The sequence below is a fragment of the Chiloscyllium punctatum genome, chromosome 9 (genome assembly GCF_047496795.1).
Source record: "Chiloscyllium punctatum isolate Juve2018m chromosome 9, sChiPun1.3, whole genome shotgun sequence".
NCBI lineage: Eukaryota > Metazoa > Chordata > Chondrichthyes > Orectolobiformes > Hemiscylliidae > Chiloscyllium > Chiloscyllium punctatum.
In genome coordinates this window covers 24,611,284-24,629,984 of record NC_092747.1, presented here as the reverse complement: position 1 = coordinate 24,629,984, position 18,701 = coordinate 24,611,284, and the positions used below count along the sequence as shown (strand labels likewise).

The window sequence follows — 18,701 nt, the reverse complement described above, 5'->3', positions numbered from 1 at the left end:
TGTGGAATTGAGCCTGCATGTGAGGGAACAGAGAGAAGAAAGCTGCAGGTGTGGGACAGCAAGAGGTTGCAAAAGGTGTATGGTTGAAAATGGGGTTGCAAAGAAGTGTGGGGAGAGACGATGGTTGCACAGTAGGGAGAATCATGTTGTAAAGGAGTTTTGAACTTGTAAACAAAGGACTATTCAATTAACAAATGCAAGAAAACATTAAATCACTAAGGTAACAAATTCCTTTGAAATTAATATACCATTTCTAAGACCGCAGAAAGGATGTTGATTGATTTATTGTTGTCACATGTACTGAGATACAGTGAAGAGTATTGTTTTGCGAGCTATACAGGCAGATTGTACCATACAAAGTGCATCAGGGTAGCAGAACAGAGTGCAGAATAGTTTTATAATTGCAGAGAAGTTGTAGAGAGAGAGATCAACATTAACATTTGAAAGATCCATTCAAAAGTCTGATAACGGTAGGGAAGAAGCTGTTCTCAAATCTATTCATACATGTATTCAAACTTTTATATCTTCTGCCAATGGAAGTGGGTAGAAGAGTATAACCAGGGTGGGAGGGGTCTTTGATTATGTTGGGTGCTTTCCCGAGGTAGCAGCAAGTATACAATGAGTCAGTGGGTGGAAGGCTGATTTACATGATGGACTGTGCTGTGTTCACGAATCTCTGTAGTTTCTTGTGATCTTGGGAAGATCATTGCCATACCAAGCTGTGTTGCATGAGCTGCAACCTCATCATTTTGTGGAAGGTGTGTTTAAGGTGATGGATTTTTGTGTGTAGAAATTTATCAGTTTTTTAAAGAAATCTTTGTTCCTAGCTTAATCCTGCTGAGTTGTAATTTAATTACTGCAAAATCTAGGAAATCAGAGCCGTCCTTGTGATTTGTGGCTTTTGTAAGTTTAGTGGAATACTGCTAATTATTGAGGATATTGGCGAATTCTTCCAGTTTTACTTTTGTGAAATTCCAAACACCCATATGTCAACACAAATATAGAAGGTATTGTTGCTACACAATGTTATCACCTAATGGATGAGTTTATGAGAATGGAAAATTGAACACCAAAAATCAAGGAAATCTCAAGAGGGGCTCTCAACAAAACAAAAATGTTTAGTCCTTGACTTCCATAAAGTCTTTAACATAGGAAATATCGCAAAACACTTCTGTGGCATAACTGAACAACAGACAGATCTATTTAGTAAAACAAATGTAGGGAATAAGTTGCCAGGGTAGACAAGAGTATAAATGAGTTTCAGTGGTAATTGCCAAACAAAGTTATAAAGTAATCAATGATTAATTCATGGTCGAAGATATGCTGTCCAGGTGAAATAAGACTGTGCAGTGTTCAGTCAGAAATGTATGATTACACTGTTTTATTTAAAAATAAATGTACTTCAAGTGAATCCAGCTAGCAATACCATTTTTATCCCAACAGCCAAATTCAACTATAATGGTAAATGAATTCAACAAACAGGATTAATATTCATGATACTGCACATTATACATTGGGATTTATATAAGAAACAAGGAGTAGACTGTTCACTTCTATAAACACCAAAGATTGGGAGCCCATAACAATTTATTTTCTGTATTATCAATACTGAGTAAAATGCAGAATAATTGGGTCAGATGAAACAGAAGGAAGAGAATTAAGAAGGAATCCACCATTGACTGCTATTTTTATTACTTGATGAACGAACATATCCAGATTTTGGATTTGCCGATGAGATGGTGAAGCGTAGAGGCTTTTCCAATTCTCCATTACATAATGTCTTTCCATGCCAGTTCCGCTACTTTCAACCCATTCTAATGGAATGAATTTCAAATTTTCCATATCGCTGGCAACAGATAAATTGTCACCTTTGAAGATATAGTAGAATTTGGAACTGAGAAGCTTCAATAAGGCACCCGATGTAGAAAATATTTGAACGTTAACAAGTTTTACAGTATAGGAGCCAACATTATGTAACCATGAGTCATAAAAGATGTTAAGCATTACATTATTTTTTGTTTTAGTAATAGGGGTTTTGATTGCCTGCAAAGCCTGCAGCAGAGGTTGGATCTGGAAAAAATCAGCTTCTCTGTTCAGAAGATCCAGCTCTTGGAAATCATCTGGAAGGTCCAAGTGCGCTGTTCGGAGGAAGTTAAGGATGTGTCGAAACATTTTGCCATCTCTGTCTATGAAGTAGTTTCCTTGCTGATCCTTGCTGGTCGGTAAATCCCCAATAAACATTGAGCCAAGCATCGATTCTGGATAGCGAGTTAAAGTCATTAGGGATGTGGTGTACAACATTCCCCCTACATTCAGTGTTATTGGTTCAGACATGGTGAAATCCTTAACTTAATCCCTGTAAGTAAAATAAAGAGTATAATATGGAATCCTGTAAAGAAGAACATCTTTCAAAAAATCATCTATTCCATCTGACAGCAATAGTTGTGGATTATGTAAAGAAACAAAGAAATACGGTCAGGAGATGGCCATTCAGTCCCTTAATCCTTTTTTTAAAAAAAAGATAATGTTAGTTATTGATTGAGAAACCAGCAAAGACTCCCTGTAATGTTGTAGCATAATTACCTACAAAGTGGTGAGCTTCAGCACTTAACACTCGTTACAAAAGCAGGATGACCTTCTGTTTTCCTTTTAAGTATCATTTGGTGCCTAATTTAGAAAAATTTTGTGCTGTGGATCCTTCTTGCTTGCAAGTGGTGAGAGAATTACTGTTTCATGTAGCTTTCACTTATCATCAAGAGCTGTACTCATCATTTAGTGTTAAGCAAACTCTAGGGCGTTCCTGATCTGTATTTCTCACTGACACATGCAGATAAACTCAGTGAACTACTGAGAGAGTTTAAACTGTTTTTTAAAAAAGCTTGATCCTATAAAGTAACCATTTCGCCAGATAGCTGTGCTTCTCATCACAAAGCTAAACTAGGATAATCCATTAGGGATGGCCAAGCACACCTTGTTAAATTTCAAGTGGTAAACACCAGGCAAGAGAAGGTGAAATATTGTTGCATTACTGAAGAAAATAAATTTAATTTTTTAAAATTACAGATCCCAAGTTACTTTGGTTGTCAAAAGAAATTAAAATGGACACTGTGCTTTCATCTCATTAAAATCCTTTGAAAAGTCCATGTCAAAGGTATTAACTATATCTTCAAACCATGTACTTAGATCAACAAAAGACGTAGTTGAATACGCCATGAAAATTCCTGAATAACCTGCGTATAATGTCTGCTCTTACCTTTATGGCATTAACAAAAGCAAACATAGTTACACCCTAGAATACAAAAGCATTAGGATATTTTAGATCTCCAAAATATTTAAATTGTTTTCTCTTATTTCTAAAGTTTATCCCCTGTCCTAGCTATCTCATTGCAGCAACTCACCTAGTTAATTAAATTTAATTCCAAGTTTGATACAAACGGGAGTAGAAACTGAATACAAGAAATGTGTGCTGCAGGTGTTCCTTATCTCCAATCTAAAGGTCTGCTTACAAAGCATTCTGGGAAATGTGGTTTTGCTACTACCTGTCCCAGAATGCATTTCATATAATTTCATTTGAAAATAAACCTGCTGTACATGAGTTGTTGTCATGTCTTTCTTACCCTCAGAATACAGGCATCGCTGAAAAGCCAGCAATGTACCGTCCTTGAAAAAGTTGTGAAGCCTCTTCTTGAACCACTGCAGTTGTGGTGAAGATATTTTAGGAAGAGAGTTCCAGGATCTCAACCTAGTGACAATGCTGGAACATAAATATATTTCCAAGTCAAGGTGGTGTGTCATTGGTGAGGGAACTCGAAGGTATTGATGTGTCCATGCACCATCTACCCTTTCTGTTCTAGGTGGTAAAGATCATGAGTTTGGAAGATTTTGCCAAAGAAGCCTTGGTGAGTTGTTTTAGTGTATGTTGCAGATAGCACACACTGTTCGCACTGTGCACTGGTAATGGAGGTTGCTCAGGATAAGGTGATAGTTGGGGGTACCAATCACGGTTGCGGGGTGGGGTCGTGTTACTTGTAGCAGAATATGCAAGTTTTATTATGTTATGTGTTATCATTGTTGTTGTTGTGTTATGCATCTTTGAACCACATTTTTCTCCAAACAATGATATTGACTCCTTTAGCCACACCAATATTCCTCATCAGCATCCTACTAGCACTCATTGTCTTTTCATCTGCAAAATGCTTTCGTAGACAATGGAAATGTAAGTCCAAGTAATAGTGCAGCTGGTTTCAGATCTAATTTGAAAGTCCTTATTAACTACCAGGGCCCAAAATAATCCAAAGCTAATATTAAAAGTGTTACAGGTTTTATTAGAGAAACAAAATAACAGAAATAAATAGTAATTGGATTAGCATAACTCCGATGCTTTCTTAGTTAATTACTCTATTCAGACACAATTCTCAGTTATTCCCCTACCATTATAGCTTTTTAAAAAAATCTATTCATGGGAACTTGATGTCACTGGATAGGCCAGCATTTATTGCCCATCCCTTATTGCCCTAGAACTCAATGGCACGCTAAGTCTTTTTGAAGCACAGTTAAACCACATTGCTCTGGGTCTGGAATCAGACGTGGGCCAGACTAGGCATGGATGGCAGACTTCCTTCCCTAAAGCACATTAGTGAATGAGATGAGTATTACACTGAATCCTGTGATGCCAAGACTGACGTATGAAGAGAGACTGGATCAATTAGAACTACATACATTGGATTTCAGAAAAATGAGCGGGAATCTCATAGGAACCTATAAAATTCCAAAAGGTCTAGACATGGTAAACGCAGGAAGGGTGTTCCCGATAACAGGGGAGTCCAGAACCAGCAGTCACAGTATATGGATATGGGACAGGCCATTTAGGGCTGAAATGAGGAGAAATTTCTTCAGCCAGACAGCAGCAAACCTGTTGAAGTCTCAGGCACAGCAAATTGTTGAGGCCAAAACAAAAAAAAATTAAAAATTTGTGTGAAGAGATCAACAGGAATAGCCAGAAAGTGGGAACAAAGTACAGAGTTAGGTGATCAGCCCTGAAGGGCCAAATGGCCTACTTTTTTTTATTTACAAACAATCGACATATGCTTGTCATTAGTCTAGCTTTTAATTCCAGATTGTTATTGAACTCAAGTTTCACCATCTGTCATGGTGGGATTTGTAGTCATGTCTTCAGAACATTAGTCTGGGTCTCTGGATTAATAATCCAGTTACTCTACTAGCACACTAGTAGCACATTTCCCCATTAAATCTGTTCATGGTATATAGATGTCACTGGCATTTATTAGCCATCCCTAAGTGTTCTCTAGAAAGTGGCAGTGAGCTCCATTCTTGAACCACAACAATCTACCTTCCAACTATTAAGGATTTCAGCTCCAACCAAAATAAATTACATTTTGCAGACTGTATTGTTAGTATTTTATACACAAATGTGGAACTATAAATTGACGAATATCAATTTATATATCTGTATATTCCGAACAATAGATTTTTTTGACAAGCCCATCACCACAGACCATTTTTATTTCAATAATTTCCTAAATAAAATAATTTCATATTGCCTGAACCTTTTTTGTGCATTCTTTACTATCTTAGCACCATAGATTACAAGAAAAAACGTGTTTTTGTAAGTGTCATCTTTGATAAAAGTTGCATAAATCAAAAACAGATATTTTTGCTTGACAGAGTTACCACCTGGTAGGTTTAGAATGCTAAATTCAAGTGTGCATGTGGGAAGTTGATATTAAAAACAAAGAGCAAAAATTACATAATTGCCATAACTTGTTCACATAGTGCATTCCATTTGGTACACAGCTCATTGTCTTGGGAACAAACCCTTAAATAAGCACTTGCCAAAATCAATGTTTCAGTTGGGCAAAACTTGTTGCCAATGAGGTCTGAAGCTAACTGGTTACACATCATGGATGGTAGCCAATCAGAAAACAATTTAATATTGCAGCTTTCAATTCTGCCATGAGTAATGCTCATGTTCAATTCAACTTCTGCCCCAGGTAAATTATGGTCCACAGAGAAATAGTGGCTGATACTGAACTTTGGCGTTCTTCCATAGATCCAATCCCAGCTTTTAAGCTCCTGGGTAAATTTGGCAATCCCTGGTAGCAACAAATTGTCTTTAGGGTCCACAAGCATAATTTTGCTTTGACAGCTATGCTGCCTTGCGTACTCCATTGCAATGGCATCCATCAATAGATCGCAAGTAAGAGTGGGATCCTCATCACACAGATTTTTCACAGTGGCAGGTATACTGGGAGTGGCGTTGGTTTTTAGACCTTGGTGTGGAGAATGGAGAACAGAGGACAAAACATGCCTGTTGGAGTTGCACAGCAAAGTGCAATGGTGGTAAGCAGATGTCCTTCCAATCTTCGAGGCAGTGCCCGAGATTTTAAAGACTCCGTTGAGCAGCAGGTCGTACCTGTCCGTGGCTAACACATTCAGCTGGGGTCGAATCCTCTTCAGAGCAGAGATAACCAATTCCAAGTTGCCGCGCCTATCGTACTTCTTCTTGGAGGTGAAGAAGGTCAGGTTGATGTTGCCCAGGTCGTGATAGACGGTACCTCCCCCGCTCCTCCTCCGGCTTAGTTGAATGCCTTGGTCTCTCATGAGTTTGAGATTACATTCCTGCCAGGGGTTCTGGTGGCGACCGATGACCACTGTGGGGCAATTCCTCCAGAGCAGCAGCACATGCCGGTCCCGGGACTGCACGTACTCGTGTAACCAGTCCTCCAGCGCCAGGTTCTCGTAAATATCTGTGGACGTGGATTTCAGAAGCAGAGCGCTGTCGCCCCGGGACTCAGCCAAAGCGGCCAGGGTGGTGTAGCAAGCAGGAGAGAGAGTTCTCCATGCTGCCCGGAATCCAACATTCAGCAAGGGCATCCCGCCGCTGCAAAATATAAACTAACAATAAAACTAAATGCAACATGCAAATACAATGTATCGCTGCCCCGGGAAACCGAATGTCAAAAATTGACTCACCCGATGCCCCCTTTTAAACTGAACTCTGTTGCTGACCTTAAAACACCCTCCCTCGGCCCAAAATGCTCAGGCTGTGTCGGTCACTGCACTGCGAAAGGAAATTGCTGATGATCACTGCTCTTACTGTCACACATAGCGCCATCTACAACACGGAGGTGCCTGTAGGTTTAACACAGGGCTCGCACACTCCCTTTGGATTCTGAGAAGGAAACTTTTAGCATGTTCCCCAACTCGAAAGGAATGGAAAGGCCGGCGGAAAAAAAAAGAGGACGAAGAGAAATTAACAGCGAGCACTGTTCCCTAAATGTTCCCCATAGTCACTTGCTATACTCGGCCCACCTCATTCCCAAGAAATTAATAAGATTTATCAGTGCTATTTTTTCCCCATAAGCCCTTTTGTTTTGCTTTTGTTTTTGTTTTACACATGCGTTCTTGGTTCACAACATTATTTACTACCGTCATAAGCATACTTTTTTTTCCTTTAACTTAATTTCTATTTTCTTTGTGATCATAGAGCTCTGGATTGTTTATCCTATCTTTTCCTTTTGAGGGAATATACCTTAATTGTGCCTGATCCATCTTTTGTTTGAAGGTAGACGATTGATCAGCTACTGTTTCTCCCAACAACCTTTACTGTTCCCCAACTCTTCTGCTCTTAAATCGATAACTGCATTGGTGCAACATTGTGCGCCCAAGCTGAACTGGAGCAGTTAGCGATTTTGCCAACAATTTCCACCCCATCCTTAAATTCACCTGGTCTATCTTAGACACCTCCCTCCTCTTCCTTGACATCTCCACTTCCATCTCCAGCCACAGTTTATGGACTGACGTTTACTACAAACCCATAGACTCCCATAACTACCTGGACTACACCTTCTCCCACTCCATTCCTGCAAAAACTCCATCCTGTTTACCCAATTCCTCCATTTCCACTGCATCTGCTCTGATGAGGAGATGTTGCACTCCCAAGATTCCCAGACATCCACCTATTTTAAACAATGTGCATCCCCCCCCCCCACATCACCACCACTGTCATCCAGACAGCCCTCCATCACACCACCTCTCATTCCCCGCTCCACTGCTCTAAACTTCACCCTGACCAAACACAACAAAGACAGGGTCCTCCTTGTCCTCACTTTCCACTCCAAACATTTGCACATCCAACATATCATCCTCAAAGATTTCTGCCAACTTCAACTGGACCCCACCACCAAGAACATCGTCCCCTCTCTCTGCCTTCCACAACTACCACTCCCTTCACTATTCCTTGGTTTGTGCCACCCTCCCCACCAACCCCTGATTAGGTGCGTGGCAGGTGTCTTTTCCCGAGGGTGTGGGATTTCAGGACTAGGGAGCATATTTTTAAGGTGAGAGGAGAAAGATTTTAAAAAGATATGAGGGGCAATTCTTTTACACAGACAATGGTTGGTGTGTGGATCGAACTTTAGAGTTAGTGATGGATGAGAGTATCGTGACAACGTTTGAATAACATTTAGATAAGTACATGAGTAAGAAATGTTTGGAGAGTTATGAGCCATGTGCAAGCAGGTGGAACTAGTTTAGTTTGGGATTATGGTTGACATTGACTGGTTGAACCACATGATGTTTCCATGCTGTATAACTCTATGACTCTATAACTACTTTTGTTTCTTGGAATTTCTTTGAAGATTTGTTCCTCTATATTTTCTCTCTAATGGGTGATCTATAGATTACACTGAGCAATGTAATTGCACTGATTTTTAGCTATCATTCCCCAGTTCTAGCCATATCTGAATGCTTAGCTTATACAGCATTTTGCCTTGCAATCTTATTTATATTGGTCAGCAACTATTAAGCATTGAAGTTTTTATCAAAAATTCTGCAACAGCATATTTCTATGCTAATAACAATGAGAATTAGCCTCAATAAATGCTAATAAACTGAATTGAAGTTTCCTCCGGTACAATTAAACATTTGAATGTCATTTTCCTTCAGAGAATAAAATAAGCATTTTATAATTTAATATAAAATTTGTAGGTTTCTTTTAGATGCTTTTAAAAATTTTGTTATGTTCAACTGAATTTGTGTAACATGCACCAAAATCATCTGAGTCCAATGTTTTTACATTCAGACGTTAGAACTATGTCAACTCTCTATTGCAGACTCTGTAGTCTGCTACTTGTTCTGAGCAAGTATTCAATACATCCAAGCAAATTGATTTTTTTGCAAAAATATATTTTCATAAATTTTAGGAAGAAATATATAACAAATAGTGCAATTTTGACAACTTCAATATGGTTCAGTTTACTTCTTTTCAGTTCATGGGTGCTTGCCTTCACAGGTTACATTTTCGATGTACATTACAGGTTAAATGTTCTTTGGTGGATGCAACCTAAGGGTTTTTACATGGGATTTTTCTAGCCCCTCAGTGTACTAGGGTGGGAGGACTTTAAACACTGGCCTTTCCTCATTGAACCAATGAAATCCCCCAAACTTTGATGCATTCCTCAACACACAAACCCGTACCTTGAAATGTGCCAGTGTGCAACACTCAAGTCATTGAAAATCATTTTCACTTGAAGACCAGGGAGTTTCAGGTCATCCATAGAATGCCTTTCATTGCGATTCTCTAGTTAGTTGATGCTAGTTGCAGTATGCATCACCTTATAGCATTGAGTCCCGCAATCATTAGCCAATTAACCTAATTCGTCAATGGACTGGAGAGGCATGAGGTTCATTGCACTTATCAACTGATGACCCAACAGGCCAACACTACATAGCTACCCTAGATTTTGAAAAGCAACACATCCATCAGAATGACTAAAGGAGTTCAAGAAGAATGCCTCTATTGCCAAGGGAAGTGAAGGAAGGCTGGTAAACATTGCCATGCTAGAAATACCTAGACTTTGAAAATCAAAAGAGATAAGTTAGAATGTAATGTACTGCTGAATCTATCAAGAAACTGATGTGAAAATGACCTTTTAACTACTCCAAGAAGGAGCAGAAGCAAAATCAGAGAGTGCATAGGGTGGGAATCTTCCTCAGGACTTACCACGAATTGACATCACTCATCCTACCATTAATCCACAAGTATTCATAAATAGGAAAGAGTTCCACTCACTAAATGTCTAGCACTTGCAACGACTAATGCCACAGATCCAGATATTGACCATTTAGATCCATCACCATCTCCACCATATAGAAACAAAGAAAATAGGAGCAAGAGTAGGCCATTTGGCCCTTTGAGTCAAGATTGGAGTGGTGCTGGAAAAGCACATCAGGTCAGGCAGCATCCGAGGAGCAGGAAAATCGACGTTTCGGGCAGGAGCCCTTCATCCGGCTGTGCTTTTCCTGCACCACTCTAATCTTGACACTAATCTCCAGCATCTGCAGAACTCACTTTTGCCCATTTGGCCCTTTGAGCCTGTTCCACCCTTCAATATGATTGTGGACAATATAGGCTGCACTGTTTCAAAATATGAAATTTGTTGAAGCGCTGATTGGTGGCAGACAGAGGGAACTCAAGGAAAGGAACTACGTATGAACTACAAATAAATTTGTTCAGAACTTGATATAAATATTGATTGGAACCCACTTTGCAGAGATTATTGCCCATTTTACTTAAGAGGTCTTTTTCACTTAAAACATCAAACTTTCTGATAAATTTTCACTACCCTCCAGTCACACTCTCTGCACAGCATGTACTACAATATAACATCTAGTACACTGTTAAGGAATGTTTGCAATCATTCCCACAGTATTGACTGTGTTGTCTTTTATGTGAACCATAGGAAAGTGTGGAAAGAGTCTATTCAGTCCATCAAGTATACTGACCCTCTGAACAGCATCACACCCAGTCCCAGATACCCAGCCTATCCCTGTAACCCTACATTTACCATGGCTAATCAGATAGCCTACACATCCCTGGACACAACAGACAATTAAGCATGGCCAAGCCACCCAACCTGCACATCTTTGGACTATGAGAGAAAGCTGGAGCACTTGGCGGGACACAGACACAGGGAGAATGTGCAAACTCGGTACAGATAGTCAGAGTCGAACCTGGATCCCTGGCACTATGAGGTGACAGTGTTAACCACTGAGCCATTGTACCACCCCTGTGTGTTTTATTTTGCAGTGGGCTCTTTATCTGGTATTATTGGTCACGTTTTATCTCAGTGGGTGTTTTGCTACCTAACTGTATTGATCCTTCTTGGGAAATGGCAATGATTGCATTATGTTGTTTAATGTCTCTTCGGGCTTTCCATGATTGTAAACAGTTTTTAAGTTGCTGCTATGGTTGTTTCGGACTGTTTATTGTTCAGCAGAGAAAGAATTATTTAGGTGGGTCAGCTGGATGATTCATTTTGATTGTCTTGTTCTCTGCGCTTTGTGCCATGTCTCTGATGTGGAGTATAACCTCAACATTGACTAAATGCTAAGAGAACAGACGGTTTTCCCTATTGAACCTGCCCTGTCATTCTTTAAGATTGTGGTTGATTTTCTGCCTCATCTCTATTTGCCAGGCCTTCTTATATCCCTTGATTCCCTGAATGACAAAACCCTGCCTTTCTCAGTCTTGAATATATTCAGTGATGAAACTCCTACAACCTTCTGGGATAGAGAATTCTAAAAACTCACAATACTTTTTTTTAGATTAATTAGATTATATTACTTACAGTGTGGAAACAGGCCCTTCGGCCCAACAAGTCCACACCGACCTGCCGAAGCGCACCCACCCAGACTCATTCCCCTACACCGAACACTACAGGCAATTTAGCATGACCAATTCACCTAACCTGCACATTTTTGTACTGTGGGAGGAAACTGGAACACCCGGAGGAAACCCATGCAGACACGGGGAGAATGTGCAAACTCCACACAATCTGAGGCGTGAATTGAACCCGGGTCACTGGCGCTGTGAGGCAGCAGTGCTAACCTCTGTGCCACCATGCCGCCCACTTTGAGTGAAAATGTTTTCCTCATCTCAGTCTTAAGTGATTGACTCCTTATCCTGAGACCATGCCCCATGACCTGTTAGCATCAAGGTTCCTTCCAGAAAACATTCAAGCATGGAGAATCTTACAAGAACTGACTTAACTGATTTAAGTCCAGTGTTGATGTCTGGACTAAACATTTCCTTAAGTTTAATGTCAACAGTCTCTCGTGTAAGGGGATCATTTTTATGAACTCCAAGGGGGAACCATAAACCAAAATAACCAATTTGGCAACAATGTTTCACTTCCGGTAGTTTTTACTTGAGCACGAACCCGAACCAAAGCAACTTAACATTAATCTACAGGCAAATGATATTTTAAACAAAAAAGGGAATTTCACTTTAAATGGTTAAAACAACAAAAATATATCTTTCATGTCACAAACATCTGCAGTACTCCTTTCAGACATGTAACACCACATAGTTGCATAGTTTCAACAACTGTTCATTATACAAGTAGGTTGGGTTGGGAGTCCTACCAGCTTGCACATCCTAGTTTCACAAGAATGATTGTCATCAACAAGGTGCTCTTCAAAAATCTGTCTCTTCCTTGGATTACAACAATTTTGACGGTGTAACTTCCCAGAGTTCCTTTTCAACTGACCAATCAATGATATCTGCTTCATATTCATAGAATCATACAGTCATAGACTCACACAGCACAGAAATAGACCTTTGGTGAACATGTTTGCTGAACATAATCCCAAACTAAACTAGTCCCACCTACCTTCTCCTGGCTCATATCCCTCCAAACCTTTCATACTCATGTATCTATCCCAATTGTAATCCCAATTATATCTATCCCAATTGTGCCCCATCCACCACTTCCTCAGGATGTTCATTCCACATGCGAACCATCCTCTGTATAAAAAAATTGCCTCTGATGTATTTTTTAAATCTCTCTCCTCTCACATAAAAGCTGTGCCCCCTTGTCTTGAAATCCCCCATCCAAGAGAAAATACAATGACCATTAACTCTAACTGTACCTCTTATTATTTTATAAACTTTTATCAGGTCGCCCCTCAATTTTGTATGCCACAGTGAAAAAAGTCCCAGCCTATCCAGCCTTTAGTGTTTCTGAACTATTCATACAACCTTCCAAGTTTTAGACTTTATTAGCTAGCTCACAGAAAGCTTTCAAGAGCTCCTGTCCCATTTCAGAAAAGCTGACTTTTTTTTCTGAGAAAGATTTGCTTCAGTCCCTCACGAGGATTCAGTATTCCCGTTCCTGGTGGAATATTGTGAGTGCTTGGGAATAGGCAGGAAGCTGGATTGTGGGGGAGTGCAATTGTATGGGATGTCAACAATCAGCTTCCTAAAAACAGGACAAAACTTAGGAACTAAATTTTCTGTATTTTATACATGAATTGAGTTTCCTGCGATTTGGAGAGGCTTTTGGATACATTTTCATTTCGTCATACATGCACATTAAAAAAAGCCAACTGTTTGATGAGGGGTTTCCTTGCAGTGACAATGGTAGCAAGATGCTTCTAATGGTGGGGTTTGTGCTGTCTACTGTCAGGTACTTGGAGGTTAAACTGAAAGCTTTGGGTAGTAGATGGACAGCAACACTGAAAGGGGGAATGGGATGGGGTAGGGTGGGTGTTCCAAGGTAATTGGTGATTTTATGGAAGGGAATGCCTATAGACAATTGTGGAATATTGATTTGGCCAACTGAGGGTTAGGGATTGGCATGAGAATAATCATTGGTGTGCAGGGAGTGCATGGTGATGTGGTATGAAGTCATAGTTCACAAAAGACAACAGGTATCTCCCACCATTAGAGAGAGACAATTGGATTTGTACAGCTTGAGGGTAACCATTTCACAACTGTGGGGTAAGGTGAGGAGACAGTCAGCACAGGGACTGAATCTGCACTGTTGACTTTATTCTGCATCACCCTCCATTATCCTTGATGCTCTCTATCAGCTTTCACCCAATAACAGTCACCTGGGATGGTTAGCTTAGTTGGCTAGAGGACTAGAGGGTGATGCAGAATAAAGTCAATAATGCAGAGAAATATGGCATGGATGGGTGAAGAGTACGCAGGGTGAGGTGGTGAGAAAATGGGTTGATAGTTGATGGTTGGTATTGTGCACTATTCTTTCAACCTACAATAGTGAATACAATCCTTCATTAATGGCAAACACACAAAGTGGAAGTAGGGGTGGGAAGAGTTACTGATGTGCCCAGTAGTTTATTAAAGACACACCTAACACTTATGAGTCAACTGAATGAGAACCATGCTCAGATGTGTTCTCCTCCCTATGGTCCTCCCCTGAAGACAGCAAACTCTTGGATCTCACTCTAGTTAAATTCCTTGTAAGGTCAGGGGATGGGGTAAAGTGTGCATTAAAGGTTATCTTCTGTGAACTGAGGCAGGAAGAAATAGGAGAAAGGGATGAAGAGAGGGAGGTGATAACTGCATGAGCTCAGGTCTGGAAGGGGAGTAGCAAGGTCTGAGGGAAGATACTAGACTATGCACGGAACATCCTTGTGTGAGAATGCATGTTCAGAATGTTTGTGGAGATCAAGGGTCATGTAAAAGACAGAAAGCATCTTACTGAGGTTCCAAAACTCAAGGATAACTGTTGCAACCTCAAAGATGACACAATAAGTGCAGAAGGTGATGAACGGCCATAGGTGTCATATGTGGAGAGTGGGTGTGCAGGCATCATTGTGCTGAATTGAAGTTCTGAGGATCCTGTTCAGCTTGCCATGGTGGATAAGGAGGAAGGGTATCTTGATGGGAGAAATCCCAATAGTGAATGGAGGCAGTGTATATGGATATAGCTTCCATTTCCCAGTACTATGTTTAAGTCTCCTTGTACATGGCTGTATAATTTGGAGGAGAATTTGTCTGTGGTCCTTCATGATGGGCTTCATTGTGACGGGGTGGGGAGAAACCAGAGGTTGATCAATGTTAAGTGCAGGCCTTCACTTTGGCAAAAGTCTTGTGGGTCAGATCAAGTACTTCAAAGAAATATGCTGTCCAGATCTGTTCCAGCAATTTGTTCACAGGTTACCTCAGGGAAATGTGATGGTGAGTCAAATCAACTTCTCTACTGTGCAACTGAGGAGGAACTTGCAGTGGGTCAGGCACAGCAATGGCCAGAACAGCAAGAGGCAGCAGCAACAGAAGGTCAAGTAGCAGGATGCTGCCAACCACGTGCAAATGTCTGAGAGGCAATGCTGGAGAAGGCTTCTATCATAGGTTTCTGTCACCACATGTGACAGCTTGTTCACAAAGAAGGAACAAAATGCAAAGTGCTTGGATGCACATAACCATTGAAGCAATTAACAAAATAAGTACAATATACATGCTTAAAGTGGAATCAAAGATTTATTGAAATTGTGTTCTACTACACAATTATTAAACACATGATCTTGTGCCTTTAGAATTTATTAATCTTTATTTTCCTACCATTATGCCTACGTACAGGCCTGACTGCCACAACTGATGTAGAGGCTGCTATAACATATTGTCTGAAATGACCTGGGAAATGTTAGTAGTTTAAAAAAGAACAGACTAAAGAAAAACAGACTGAGCATGGATTAACTATTTCTATAATTTGGCAAACAACACTTTTTGTTTTGAGCCCACTTGACTACTTGATTGGAATTTGAAGACTATTCTTAGAAGAATTGAAATTTCCCAAATACATGTAATTCAGAGTTAGCAGGATAATGAGGAGAAAGAGAGAGGAATTAAGGAATTTTATTGGGAGAAATCTCACTTGTGGAAAACTATGGTCAGTTGGATATTCTTGGTTAAGAACTATTTTCACCATCTTTATGTTTACATAACTGATAACCACAGTTGTTGTTATTTTATCTTTTATTATTTGAGGATCCTCATCAGAAGAATGCAGATTTGTACCGCTGATTTGAACTCTAGGTCAATTCTAATGCCCAGTAGAAACCAGTTAAATAAATTGAATACAGATAGATCAGTATGCAGACAGTATACTAGGGAACTGCAGAGTAATTGAAATATAATCAAATAAATTGCCCCCATAAATCACCTAAGATGCAGACATCTTCTGGTAGTCCGAGGCTTACAGCACACCAGCCTGTAGAAGGATCCTGAACAGGAACAGTGTATCCTCCTAGGCCTGGGGCTGATGGAGTTGATGGGTCACTGGCAGAGAGGAGGTACAGCAAAGGGCAGCTAAGAAGCCGTGATCCACTATTGTAGATAGTCGGTTTAGGAACTTCAAATGCGATGGCTCAGACTGTTTGGGTGATTTCCTACCATGTAAAGCACTTCTATTTCCACCTGAGCTTGCTTATCTGGGCTTAACTGATAATGATATTGCTCTGCTGGTACTGATTCCTAGATCATGCCTGATGAGCATAGTACTTCCAGGTGTATCTCTCCAGATTTCCTTAGATTCCCTAAGAAGCCTTACCACATCTTCCCATAGTTCTTTTTTTTAAGGATAAAAATACACAGTGTCTAAATGTCCCAGCATGTTAGCATTTGCTAATTAAATTGTAGGAGGTTCACTTTCTGAACAATCCACCCTCCTTCTACTCCACTCTTGTCTCTGATCTCCTCCACTACATTTACCACTTGGCATTTTTGCTCTTTCTTATCTTCTTCTCTAAAATAATATCACTTTTTAATATATTTATGTGACATAACCAATTCTTCTTCCAGCAATCAGGAGTATTTACCAGATAAGTCACTTCATTAAACCAGTGTGGATCACTGAATTTCATTTTTAGAGACCCCCCTGTGTAGGTAAAACACTAAAACTTTGTCTTCTTTTTGAAATATTCTAATTGCAGCATGTCCATTCTTTCTTCTTTTCCTGTGGAGTTTTTGGTTGCTCCCATCCCATGGGTGCTACCAAACACTGAGGATTCATCTTTTTGTATTAAAAACTTTTCCTTAATTTTAATGGGCTTCTTATTTTATGTCTATAGGTCAAATAAAATGGACTGAACCAAGTAGATTTGGCTAACACTTATTAACAAAGAATAAAAAAGTCCTATCCTTTGTCCAGATGCTGTGAATATTCATAGCAATACATCTTAATCGTTGTTTTCAGAGTTTATTGATATCTCTCCAAATGTCCTCACACTTATGGATGATAGCTAGTGTACATCAATTGTTTGATATCTAAATTGCTGATTATGTCCTGAAAAAAATTAGTCATACAATCAGACCAATGTTCGAATCATATTTTAATTGGGAGTCCATAATGTACAAAAAATTATTACTTTTCCAAAATACCTTAGCTGTAATTATTCTGAAAAGGAGCTGTTTCTTGAAATATTGTTATGATTATAATACCATAAGAAATAGGAAAATGAATAGACCGTTTGGCACCTTGCACCTGTTCTACCATTCAATAGGACCATTGCTGATCAGCTATTCCTCATGTCCACAATCATGCCCTTTCTCCATAATCCTTGATTCCCCTACTGATCAAGAATCTATTTTCCTCAGCCTTAACTATACATGAGAACTCTAGCCCCACAGCCTTCCAATTTCAAATAATCTCCCTTCCCATCCCCCCTCAGTAAAGTGTTATTGATTGACTGGGAAAATTTCTGAAAACAGAATTGGGATACCAGCATTTATCCTTACAGTTGGATATATTGGTTGTAATTTTCCAAAACCTTTGGATTTTGGAGTACTACTGAAGGATTGGAAAACTACCAATGTGATACCCCGATTCAAAAAGGGAAGCAAAAAATTGGTCAAATATCTATTGCTGGAAAATTGTTGGAATAAATTATTCAGTACTAGCAGCATAGTTGGAAACCCATAATCTAATCAAGCCAAATCTGCATAGCTTCATGAAAGGAAAATCATGTCTGACTAATTTATTAGAGCTTTTTGAGAACGCCTTATCCAGAGTGACAGAAAGGAACCAGTAGATGTGTTGTATTTGGACTTCCAGAAAGCACTTGCCAAAGTACCACACAAAAGGTTAAGTCAAAAAATATGAACCCATGATGTTAGAGGTAATAAATTGATGTGGATAGAGAATTGGTGATGGGGTAATAAAAAGCAAATGAGAATAAGGAGTTCTTTTTCAGCTTAGCAACCTGGAACCAGTGGGGTTCCAAAAGGATCAGAACTGGAACCATGACTGTTTACAATATATATTAATTACTTGGAGAAAGGAAGCAAATGTACTGTGGCCAAACTTGCAGACAATATAAAAGCAAGTGGAAAAACAAATTGCAAAAGGAATACAAACGGTTTACAGAGAGATACTGATTGGTTAAGTAAGTGGATAAAATGTTTGCAAATGGAGTATATTGGAGAAAATGTGAAGTTGTTCATTTTGGAAGGGAGAACAAAAGAGCAGAATATTATTTAAATGGTCAAAAACTGAAGAAAGCTACAACACAAAGGGAATTGGGTGTACCATAAACAGATGAAATGAAAGCTAGTGCACAGGTGCAACAAATAACCAGGGAGGCTATTGGAACATTAGTCCTTTTTCATGAAGCTGGAATATAAGAATCAGGAAGTCTGACTGCACTTGTACAAGGTGATGATGAGCCCACATCTGGAGTACTGTGGATAGTTTTAGTTCCCTTACTTACAGAAAGATATTATGTCAATCAAGGCAGTTCAAAGAAGGTTCACTAGGATGATCCTTGGTACGAAGGGATTGTCTTCTGAGCAAAGACTAAACTGTTTGGAACTCTACTCACTGGAGTATAGAAGAATGAGAGGCGATTTCACTGAAACACATGGGATTCTTGAG

The 18,701-nt window shown here is 39.6% G+C and overlaps 2 protein-coding genes across 9 annotated transcripts in view; both read right to left on the bottom strand.

The window, feature by feature from the left end:
• Positions 1–334: 334 nt before the first annotated feature.
• Positions 335–18,701, bottom strand: part of LOC140481209 (BTB/POZ domain-containing protein KCTD21-like) — a 60,047-nt gene continuing 41,680 nt past the window's right edge. The window contains exons 1-2 of one of the 5 annotated variants that reach the window (XM_072577047.1): positions 7,030–7,110; positions 335–2,356 (exon numbers count right to left, since the gene is read on the bottom strand). In XM_072577047.1, the coding sequence (XP_072433148.1) occupies positions 1,603–2,334 (732 nt within the window). In that variant the 5' untranslated portion in view covers positions 2,335–2,356; positions 7,030–7,110 and the 3' untranslated portion in view covers positions 335–1,602. The other 4 variants (XM_072577045.1, XM_072577046.1, XM_072577048.1 and 1 more) reach the window with 4 other exon arrangements.
• Positions 4,305–18,701, bottom strand: part of lipt1 (lipoyltransferase 1) — a 56,110-nt gene continuing 41,713 nt past the window's right edge. The window contains exons 1-2 of one of the 4 annotated variants that reach the window (XM_072577043.1): positions 7,030–7,109; positions 4,305–6,901 (exon numbers count right to left, since the gene is read on the bottom strand). In XM_072577043.1, the coding sequence (XP_072433144.1) occupies positions 5,764–6,894 (1,131 nt within the window). In that variant the 5' untranslated portion in view covers positions 6,895–6,901; positions 7,030–7,109 and the 3' untranslated portion in view covers positions 4,305–5,763. Of the gene's footprint in view, positions 6,916–6,993; positions 7,110–18,701 lie in introns of those variants that run through there. The other 3 variants (XM_072577042.1, XM_072577041.1, XM_072577040.1) reach the window with 3 other exon arrangements.